This window comes from Falco naumanni, chromosome 6 (genome assembly GCF_017639655.2).
Source record: "Falco naumanni isolate bFalNau1 chromosome 6, bFalNau1.pat, whole genome shotgun sequence".
Taxonomy (NCBI): Eukaryota; Metazoa; Chordata; class Aves; order Falconiformes; family Falconidae; genus Falco; species Falco naumanni.
In genome coordinates, this window is record NC_054059.1 from 86,132,511 (window position 1) to 86,144,108 (window position 11,598).

Here is an 11,598-nt window from a genome sequence, read left to right on the forward strand (position 1 = left end):
TTTATTTTCTTTGGCTTATGGATGTTCTTAGTTCAACTTGCGTGTGTGTTCTCTACGGTACCTTGGGATGCCTGAGGTGATTTATAAATATGTGGCGAGACCAGGTGTGTTGCCAGATGTTTCTGTCCCTTTACAACAAGCCTTCACCATCCCTTCCAACGGAACACCCGTCTCATATTATTTTTTCTAATAGAGGATCAACTGGACCACAGGGTATTTGTGAGTTTTCCCTCTATAGGGTTTCTTCTTAATTCACTTTTCTATCATCTTGTTTCCATATTTAAAATAATGCTAAGTCTTTAAACCTCTCTAAGTACTCCTTAAAAAAATTAGAGTTCCTTTCACATAGAGAAAATCGCAGACAAACGTCAACAGTTCCAGGTTTAAATCAATGAAGTCTGACTCACTGCCAAAAAAGATTTTTAATCTTAAAGTGTTACCTACACTCACTTTTTTTTTTCCCCTGCTTCACTCCATCTCCTATTTAGAAACAGTAAAAAGTTGTTTTATTATAATAGCTGTATAAATGGTAATTGCGGATCATTCTCTTAAATATCACGGTAGTAAGGAATAACCTGTAGCCCCGAGGGCGAAGCAGTCTGAAGAGGCAAAAAGGACAAAGTGATTCACCCAAGGTCATATAGTCAAACAATAGAATGGAAAAGAAAATACAACCTGATCTAATTAGGAGCCAGCACTGTAAATACTAGGTGAGGGGCAGTAAGATTTTTCTCAATACATCTTAAAATATTAGGAGGTAAGTTCGCATGTATGAGGAAGAATTAGAAGTGAACAGAATGTATAAAGAGTGAAATTTTATTTTAGGATTATTTTTAAATTGTGGGTCCTGTAAAAGTCTGTAAGGATCTAAGAAAGTCCATTTGCGAAATGTTCTCTTTCTCAAATAAATTCTTTGAATTTTTTCACATTAAGCAGCCAGTTTCCCCAGAGTTCTGTACCATGGGAATGACTAAACTGCCTCCCTCAGTAAAGCTGCACTTGACTAAGTTAAGTATTCACAAAGTGAGGTCTTACTAACCGACCCTGAGCAGTTGGTGAGATGGCTTATACTAGGAAGCATGAGGCAGGATGCAGTTTAAAGATCTTGGACAACACAGTTAATGTAATCATTTCAGGCATGTTCACTGACAGTTCAAATATATATATCTGCGTAAGTTATTTGTATGTTTTTAGATTAAAAAAAAAACTTTAGAATTACTATCAACAGTACTTCCTATTAAAATACTTTCAACATTTATTTTTACAATTCAAAGAAAAATCCGTGCAGTAGTTATAGGGAAGACGTTCAAGAAATGATGGGCAACAGGGAATAGAGCACTGATTTTTCTTAGATGAAGTGATTATTAGCCCTGAGAAGACAATCAGGAAATATGAAGAGTCAGCATCTTAGCTGCTGTATCTTGAAGACAAGGACAAAACCCCATCGAGTTCCAGGTATAATGGAATATGGAACATGATTCCAATGGAAAAAAAAAAAAAACAAAAAACCCAAACCACCAAACCTTAAAGATGAAATTGTATCAGTACCTAAGATGGATTGAAACACTGTGATGCTAATAATTAAAAAATCCCACACTGGGTCCACATGAGCAATCAGTTCACCAAAGGAGAGAGAGAAAAGGAGTTTCTTTTGTACATATATATATATATTTATTTTTTTATATATATATATATGGATGTAACACTTGAAGCATATGGACACCTAGATGCTAGCTGCTGTGTGATATACATAGCAGTGCTGTCAAATAAATTAGGCACAGCTAGAATTCAGTATGCTTCTTTGTAACGGTTTCATATTGCTGAAGGAGACTAAGTACGTGTCTTCATCTTTTCTATCTACTCAGCCAATTTTGGTTATTAATGCGCAACAGAGTTCTTTTTCTTTAAACTCTGAGACTCTGTTGGTGAGCCTTGTTTTCTTTGAAATACTTCCCCATGTTAACTGTTTACCTGAAACTGAAGGGGAGATGGGGAAATACCCAACTCCTCGGATTAGTCTTTTCCTGAGGAAGAACTTAGCTCTTCAAAGCCGGCCTCCACTGCCCTATCCTAACGCACCATTAAGCTGTGGTATTCCCCAAAGCGGCTCTTCTGTCCTCAATCTGCCCATGAACCACCACAAGGCCCTCCAGAGCTCCTTTTCTCCCCAGGCACCATTCTTCCTACCACTGCCCAAGGAGCGGGCAGGCATGGGCACATCCCAAACGGCAGCAACCTGCTGGCGCTGCTCTTCGCAACCTGCCCTGCCATGGTGGGAAGAACAATGATTACTGAGAGAAACCCAACACTAGAGGTAGAAACTTTAGCCCAAGGCAGAGCAATTCATTAAGAGAGGAGCCAAAGCACACTCCCATTGCACTCTTGTTATGAATTCCTAACTGGCCTGTGCCAGCCACGGAGAAGCTAGGATATAAACCAAGGCATTAAAAAGGCAAATATTTATTCATGCCCATGAAGTGCCCCAGCCAAACTGAGTATACCCCAGGGATTTTTCTTTAGGGGTTTTGTACAAGAGCATGATATGTATCACCTAATTACCTACTAATGCATACTTCTAACTATCCAATCACAAACACTGTAGGGCAAAGCAACTGTAGTTTTGTATGTCTTGCAGCAGCAGCATCCATCAGCATCCTTGTGGTTTATCTGTTGATCCAGATATTTCTGTCACCAACTTCTGAAAAGTTATCAGGCATCAGCAACTTGTTTCTCTTAGATATGGATCCCTCAGTGCATTTTGTGAAAAGTTTCCTTACCTCAGCCAATCCCTTGTTCTTCTTAGAAGGGGCAGGCGATGGATTTTGGGTCTTGAGATAGTAACACAGCAATTATATGCTAATAATATTCTTGGCTCTTAATGACTGCACTATCTCAGTAATTACATCACCCTCTCCATCCTCAACAGCCCTGTGGTAGCACAGGGAGCGTGATGGCCAGGTGGTGGGCCTGCCTGCTGCCCAACACATGTGGGTGGCAGCTGCAGGGAAACCCTTCACAAAGCGGGACAGGACAGGGCTGGGCAGCTTCCTGAGGGTAGGCATGCCAGCCTGGCCACCAAGGCCCCCCCAGCCCAGCTGGGCACTAAGCAAACCCGCTGTGCATGGCCTCCAGGCAAAGGCAGCCCCACCGCCAGGGTGGCCAGTCAGGGTCAAGGAGCACACCAGAGGTGGCCGGCCTCACCCCCTCAGGGACAGCAGCCCAGCCTGGCCTGCCACACCAGGACACGGCCTCAGGGCCAGGACCTCAGCCGCGAAACCAGGACCTCAGCCTTGGAGCCAGGACCCTGGCTTCGCAGCTGGGACCTCGATCTCAGAGCGGGGACCTTAGCCACAGGGCTGGGACTCTGGCCTTGGAGCCGGGACCTTGGCCCCGGAGCTGGGACCCTGACCTCGGGGCTGGGACCTCAGCCTCGGAGCCGGGACCCTGACCTCAGGGCCAGGACATAGCCTCAGGGCCAGACCCCGCCCTCGGCCGCACCTGCCGTCCCGCCATGCACCGCGCTAGCCCTCCCCCGCCCCCCCCCGCCTCAGCAACCGGCGAGAGGCTGCGGCCCGCGCGCGCCCTCAGGAGCGAAGCCCCGCCCCCGTCGGCCCCGCCCCAGCACTCGCCCCACCCGCCGGCCCCGCCCCCTCCCCGGGCTTGGCGGGGCCCCGCCCCCTTCCGCCACGGCTCCCCGCTGGGTCACGCCCCCTGCCTCGCCACGCAGCCGCGATTGGCGGCGCTGCCGGCCTTCCCGGGCCTCCCTCCTCCACTCAGCGCCCGGCGCGACCCGTCACTCATCGGCCAGGCGGCGCGGCGGTTGGCGGCGGCGGCGGCGGGGGCGGGCCGGGCTGTCACTCAGGGAGCGGAGTCCGAAGTGGGGAGCGGGGAGGGGGCGAACATCTGTCTGCCGCAGCCCGGGCCCGGCTGTGCCGCCGCCGCCGCCGCCGCCGTGCGTGCGCCCGCGCCGCGCCCGCCCGGCGCCCCCCGCCCCGCCGCCCCCCCGGCCCCCGCCCCTCCCCCCGCGCCCGGCCGCCCGGCCCCGGGCTCCGCGCCGTCTCCGGCCGTCGGTGCCATGGGGAGCCGCTGAGCGCGGGGCCCGCTTCGCTCCGCCGGCTGCCCCGCTCGCTCCTCAGCTGCCGGCAGGGGGGAGGCCGGGGGGGGGGGCGGCGGCCAGCGGGCGGGCGGGGGGGGGGGGCGAGGCGCGATCCCGGAGCGGCAAGTGAGCGAAGAGAGGAGCCGGCGGGCGGCGGCGGCGGGAGCGCGGAGACTTCGGGCCGCCGCGGAGTGTGAGTCCCGCTGCCCCCCATCCCCACACACCCGCCGCGCCGGGGCCGGGGCCGGGGCCGCGGGGCGGGCGGAGTTGGCGGCGGGTCCGGCGGGGGGTGGGCGCAGCCGGGCGGGGGGGGCGGGGGCAGCGCTCCCGGGCGGCGGGACAGGCCGCCCCGGCGCCGCTCACGGTTACTTTTCTTTTGTTGCCGCCGTGACCCGTGGGGCGGCTTTTCCTGCGGGCCGAGCCGCTGCTTCCTTCCCCGCGGGGGCGGCCGCGGCGGGGGGAGCCGCAGCCGGGCGGGAGCAGGCCCCCGGGCGGCCGAGCCCGGCCTGAGGTGCCGGAGGACGGAGGAGGGGGGCGGCGAAAAGTTGCCGCCGCCCGGTGGGGATGGGGGTGGCCGGGCCCGCCGGGAAGTTGCTACGCGCCGCCGCCTCCCCCCGCCACGGCCCGGCCCCGGGCAGCTCGGTAGGGGCGGGCGGGGTGTGAGTGTCCCCCCGGGTGGGGGTGGGGGTCGGATCCCGGTTCGGTGCCCGCTGCCCGCCCGCCCAGCGGCGGGGCCGGCGGCCCGGGGACCGGGGAGCGCGGTAGCTGCCAGCCCGAGCCCCCGCTGGCGGAGCGCGGTGTGAGCGGAGCGGCGCGGCTGCGGCAGTGCCCGGCCCGCACCGCCCCGCACCGCCACCGGGCGCCAGGTCGGGCCCCCCGGGGCTGGGGCCGCCGGGCTGGGGGCGGCTGGAGGGGTCCCCCCGGCTGGGCTGTGCTGCCGGTGCAGAAAGCGCTCCTCCAACTTAAAAGCAGGAGTGTTGCTGCGGCTACGGTAGAGCCCCATATGTTTAGGATTTTCTTTTTTTTTTTTTTTTTTTTCTCCCTCCCCGTTAGAAAGTTTGCAAAAAAAAAAAAAAAAAAAAAAAAGAGACTTTGAAGTATTTTGTTTATACTAACAGAAGAGAAAAGTTCTCCTAAGAAAAAGCTGGTGGCAGGAGTGTAGAGGAGTAGCATATGGCATTAAAAGGAGCACAGCTGGAGGTAGCATTTCCATCTGAACATGATGTCAGAGCAGCTGACAGCCTGCCATCCCTCAGCCTTTTATTCTAACACACAGACAGGGAGTTAGTGTGTGCAGATCTGTGTGTGGAGAAGGTATCTCATTCCTCTCTAACATCATCTCCACTTTGCATCTGTCTCTCCTAGTCTGCTTTTTTTCCACCGATCTAACAGACCTGGAGCCAGCAAGACTCAGAGGAAAGGACTTAATCAGGTTTATGTGTACTAAAGGTAGGAGTAGCAATAGATTAGATACAGCATATTTCTGTTTTGGTGTGTTGTTTATTGAATTTCAGGGGAAAAAAAATCACATTACTTTTCTAACCAAGTTTAGAGGTAATATATGAAATTGAGTATTAAAGAGATAAGTGGACTTGGTCAAAAGGCTTGGGCTGCAGTTGGAGAGTATCAGTTCTTGGGCACATTGTTAGCATTAACTTTAATGCATATCGTGAGAATGTCTTGGTTTGGAAGGAGGAGAAAGCAAGTTCATTCTTCATTTCTGAGACCAAAACTGCAATGGATTTAGTGGCAAGCCTAAAGAGAATTCTGCTTTGTGTTCTTGTACTGCATCTTTTAAATGACTTTACGGGGGTTTTTAGTGAAATATGCAAAAGTGTCCTTTTTTTCAAGAAAGGACCGTTCTGGCTGAAATGTGTTTGTGGGGAAGTCTTTCATTAAACTTCACGGTTAAATATCCAGCAGCTCAGAACCATAGTAGCATACAGCTGTAGTGCTTCTGAAAGATAGAAATCAGTTATGTGTTTAAAAACTTTTGTACCCGGGAGAATGGCTTGACTGGTTTCCTCTTTTCTTTCTCGTGTGCAGCATTTGAAATCTTTTATTTCAGCATAACAAAAATTATTTGAAGGAGTTTTTGTATTTGCGACTAATTTAGAACTTGTAGATTTGAGCTGCCTGAATTGGCCAGACAGCTGTAATCGCACTCCTCTATTCTTAATCTCTTTATCTGGGCAGCAGCTGCCATATGGCCACAGTCAGCTGGATCAGATGTTTATAAGCTTCCTTCTTCGTCCCTCTCTGTCCTTTCAGCCTCCTAATTTGATCACAGCTACCTTGTGAGCTGCCCTCCAATCTTTATTTTTAGCCCTCTTAAGGATTAGGATTGATGTTGGCTGTGGGGCACTTAAAGTGATTGTATTGTAAATCTTCGTGCTTTACTCTAGCAATGGTATTTTACAGAATATAGTAGGGGTTGTGTTGTAAGTTTTAGTACATCTTGGTTTGCAAGGGATGAGGATTTTACGATAATATGTGCCAGCCTGGAGAGCCACGATCTGCTTAAATGGTTTGGGAGACCATTGCTATCAATCACAGAAGAATAGATTAAGATAGGTTTTTGAGAGATTTTACTTTCCATTTGAGTTTTTTCTTCTCTACTTCTTTTTTAAGTTGTTTTTTTTTTTCTTTGTCAACAAGGAAGGTGAATAGAAAAATACTTGGGTAAGAACAGTACTCAGGATACTGATTTTAAATATGCACACATGCACACACGCTCACGTTGAATGACTTTTTTTTTTTTTTTTTTTTTTTTTTTAAGTTTGGTACTGCAAACTCTGCCTGGTGTGGGAGGGGAGGGAAATTTCTGTCCTTCTGCACAGGGGAAGCAGTGCTTGTTGGCGTTTTGGTTGTTAGTTTTCTCTTGTAAATTCTGCATGTTGGCAAAAAATGCTCATGTTCTATTGTACAGTATGGGGAAGGTTTAGAACCTGCAACTGTACTTACTACAAGAAGAAAACCACGCAAACTAAATTTCTGGAAATCTTGATTTTGCTGCTGATATAAATTGACACTCGTAAATAATTTTTATACTTTATGAATGTTAGACCCTCAGATTTGGGTATATTAGCATTTCTTCATGCGCAAACCTCTCCTCTTACTACAATTTTACTTTGAAAAGAAGGTTGATGATGTGATTTATTTTTTTTTCTTTCTCCTCAGTGATCACTCAAACTCACTGTTTAAAAAAAAAAAAATTTTTTTTGGGGGGGGGCGTCTGCCCTCCTAGGGACGCAATCTGGAGGAAGTTCCCTTAAAAAAAAAAAAAAAAAACCAACAAAAAAACTGTTGAACAGATTTTATGAACAGCAGTGATACTTGAAAAAAATTACAAGTGTACCTATGCACTTATTAGAACGGCTTATTTACCACGGAAAGGAAATCGTAACATCAGTGATTGATGGGGGAAAGAGTTGCCATCCTACATGCGTGTTAAATAATCTTTGCGTGGTGCCAGTACCAGCATTCTGGCACTGTAAGTACGAGGCTTTTAGAGTGGAATAACTTGGATTCGTAAGTTCTGTGATTCCGACCTACGTTTAATTTTTTAAAATCTCGTTGCTTATAGGTTATGAAGACAGTATGGAGTTTCCTGACCACAGCAGACATTTGCTACAGTGTCTGAGTGAGCAGAGACATCAGGGTTTTCTTTGTGATTGCACTGTTCTGGTAGGAGATGCCCAGTTCCGAGCGCACAGAGCTGTACTGGCTTCATGCAGCATGTATTTCCACCTCTTTTACAAGGACCAGCTGGACAAAAGGGACATTGTTCATCTGAACAGCGACATTGTTACAGCCCCAGCTTTCGCTCTCCTGCTTGAATTCATGTACGAAGGAAAGCTCCAGTTCAAAGACTTGCCCATTGAAGACGTGCTAGCAGCTGCCAGTTATCTCCACATGTATGACATTGTCAAAGTCTGCAAAAAGAAGCTGAAAGAAAAAGCAACCACGGAGGCAGACAGTACAAAAAAGGAGGAAGACGCCTCAAGTTGTTCAGACAAAGTGGAGAGCCTCTCCGACGGCAGCAGCCACATGCCAGGAGACTTGCCCAGCGATGAAGACGATGGAGAAGATGAAAAATTGAACATCCTGCCTAGCAAAAGGGACTTGGCGGCTGAGCCTGGGAACATGTGGATGAGATTGCCCTCAGACTCAGCAGGCATTCCCCAGACTGGCGGAGAGGCAGAGACGCACACAGCAGCAGCTGGAAAAACAGTAGCCAGCCCCTGCAGCTCAACAGAGTCTTTGTCCCAGAGGTCTGTCACCTCCGTGAGGGATTCAGCAGATGTTGACTGCGTGCTGGACCTGTCTGTCAAGTCCAGCCTTTCAGGAGTTGAAAATTTGAACAGTTCTTATTTCTCTTCGCAGGACATGCTTAGAAGCAGCCTGGTTCAGGTGAAGGTGGAGAAAGAGGCTTCCTGTGATGAGAGTGATGTTGGCACTAATGACTATGATATGGAACATAGCACTGTGAAAGAAAGTGTGAGCACTAATAACAGGGTACAGTACGAGCCGGCCCACCTGGCTCCGATGAGGGAAGATTCGGTCTTGAGGGAGCTAGATAGAGAGGACAAGGCAAGCGATGATGAAATGATAACTCCAGAGAACGAGCGAGTCCAGGTGGAAGGAAACATGGACAGCAGCTTGCTCCCTTACGTGTCAAACATACTTAGCCCTGCTGGCCAAATTTTCATGTGTCCTCTCTGCAACAAGGTCTTTCCTAGCCCCCACATCCTGCAGATCCATTTAAGCACGCACTTTCGAGAGCAGGACGGGATCCGCAGCAAGCCTGCTACCGATGTCAATGTCCCAACCTGCTCATTGTGTGGTAAGACTTTTTCTTGCATGTACACCTTGAAACGTCATGAGAGGACTCATTCAGGTGAAAAGCCCTACACTTGCACCCAGTGTGGGAAGAGCTTCCAGTACTCCCACAACCTGAGCCGCCACGCGGTGGTTCACACGCGGGAGAAGCCTCATGCTTGTAAGTGGTGTGAACGCAGGTTCACGCAGTCCGGAGACCTTTACAGACACATTCGGAAGTTTCACTGTGAGTTGGTGAACTCATTGTCTGTCAAAAGCGAAGCACTGAGCTTACCTACTGTCAGAGACTGGACCTTAGAAGATAGCTCACAAGAACTTTGGAAATAAAATTTTTATATATATAAATAATATATATATAAATCTATATAGTTGTGGTACAGTCTAAAAGCAATCTTGTTTCCTTGAACTGAAAGTTTGGCTATTAGCTTGTTTTTGCACTTTAAGGCAGCATGAATATTTCACTAATTTAGCACTCCGATAAAAAACGAACTGTAGAGGTAATCCGACAAAGTAACAAATTACGGAGCGTTTTTTTTCCCCCTTTTTGGAATAGAAGCCAGCGGATACTTTACTTCTAAGGAATCTCCAATTCAAAAAATTTGGACGTGGCTTGATTTTCCCCAAAACACTGCGTTCTTTTAAGCTCTCGATCTGTTTCCTCTTAAAATCTGAATGTAGAAATCCTCTCCCAATTTTGTCAGTTCCTTTACATTTCTATAATTGCATGAGTCCTTTCTAGCTGTTGGAAACCTGAATGCTTTTAGACCCAAATGGAAAATTTCTGAAATGCTGGATTATCTATTTTTAAACAAGCGTTTGACTTAAAACTTATTATGGCAACTTCTGGATTTCTGACAGTTCCCACTGGAAAAAAAACACAAAAAAACACAAAACAAAAAACAACACAAAAACATAAAACAAAAACCCTGAGAGTACACTGGGATCACTGGGACTCTGTCTTACGTGAAGGTTTGCTTGGGATGAAAAAGGATATTGCAGCTTCAGCAGTGATGAACTGTGTGTTTAAAAAATGTGAATTACTGTTATTGTATACTGTAATTGATTACATGGGCCGGGGGGAGGTATCAAAGAACTTGGCAGGTTGTGTTGATGCTCTTAGTTGAGTCTTGAAAAGTAAATATTAACGCTACAGAAATGCATGATTTTCAGTATATTTTTGTCTTTGTTTGCATTGTATAACTTTAACGAGTGAGTTGAAAATTATTTAATTTCCTTAGGAAAAAAACCCGACACCGTTGAAAATGCCAGTGTTACGAAGAAGAGAAATGCACTGTTTTTATTTTATCTAATTTAAATTTACTTTCCCACTGTCTTTAAGTTGAGAAGAACTTAAGCTACGAGTCGCCGATTTAGCTACGTTAACAAGGAAAAAAAAAAAAAAAAAAAAGAATGTTTACAACCAGGCTTCGAGATTTGCATGTGCGGTGTGCATTTACTAACCCCAGACCCCTTCTAATTGCACAGACCCCACGCCAGCTCCAACTGAGGTGCGTCCATTTCCCCAGATGAGCATTTGTAGGATTCCTGCTGCACCACTCCACCACAATAGGTCGTTCTTTTTTTTCCCCCCCGTTGAAAAGAGGCTGTGGACTGAAAAAAAAAAAAAAGGAAAAAAAAAGCCCGGGGCTGAAAGGCCTGGGAAGGCCTGAGTGGCAGGGGGGCCGGGGGAGGGCAGGGGGAGGACTATGCGTATCCAAGCAGCAGAGACTGCAGCCTGACGTGTGGTTTTAATGACCAACACGCAGGTCAAAAGCATTTTGCACAGTGTTTGTTTTCCTGTCTTGCACTTACAAATAAGGTCTATGGGAGTAGCATGGAAAACGTTTGCTGTTTTTTCCTTTTTTTTTTTTTTTTCCCTTTTTTTTTTTTTTTTCTCTCTGCTTTTGTTTAAAATTTGATCGCCTTAACTACTGTAAACATAGCCTATTTTTGTGCTTAAGATACTGAATGGAAAACTCCATTGTGTATTGCTGGACTGTTTTGGAAATATTTGGTCAAATGTGTGTTAATTTGGCTGTAATGGCATTTAAAACAAAAAAAAAAAAAAGCTGTGAAAATGGCCTTGGAGCGTTATCTTTAGTTACTTGAATAGTTTCTAGGTTTTAAAACTACATTCTTTTCTTAAGTTAGAGAAGACAATCAGTGTCTGAGGAAAATGGACTTTCTCTTGGATTTTTTTGTGGTCCTCGTGAGTGATTGCTTTTTTCCTTTCCTTAGTTTCACATTCTTCTTTTGTTCTAAAACTTAGACTGACATCTAGCTTTGACAATCATAGTATGTTTTATTTTCCTGAGGGGGGAATAACTTATAATGCTGTTTAGTTTTGTACTATTGGTGTGTTGGTGAATTTTTAAACTGTGTGCTAACTGCAATAAATTATATGAACTGAGAAATCAATTCCCTTGTCTTTTTTCCCTCTTTTAAATTATAGTTACGGAGTATTTTTTATAATGTGTAACTTTATTACTTTTGTACAGACTTCTATTGCTAACTGTGTATGGAATATGTTTTCAGTATGCTTTTGAGCACTTTGTTGCTAACGTACATATTTACATCTCACTTAACATTTAAAAAAATTAAATGCTTGTGTTTTGAAAGCATTTCTGGTGTGTAGCTCTCGATCATTCTGTAGAGGTATT

General features: G+C 46.9%; 1 protein-coding gene across 2 annotated transcripts; it reads left to right on the forward strand.

Moving 5' to 3' along the window:
- Positions 1-3,999: 3,999 nt before the first annotated feature.
- On the forward strand, positions 4,000-11,356 carry ZBTB18 (zinc finger and BTB domain containing 18). 2 transcript variants are annotated; one of them, XM_040599033.1, is made up of 3 exons: positions 4,000-4,289; positions 5,462-5,545; positions 7,683-11,356. In XM_040599033.1, exons 2-3 carry the CDS (start codon positions 5,533-5,535, stop codon positions 9,263-9,265), a joined length of 1,596 nt encoding a protein of 531 aa, XP_040454967.1. In that variant the 5' UTR covers positions 4,000-4,289; positions 5,462-5,532; the 3' UTR covers positions 9,266-11,356. The 2 variants fall into 2 exon arrangements, with proteins under 2 accessions (XP_040454967.1, XP_040454968.1); XM_040599034.1 differs by lacking the exon at positions 5,462-5,545.
- Positions 11,357-11,598: the final 242 nt, after the last annotated feature.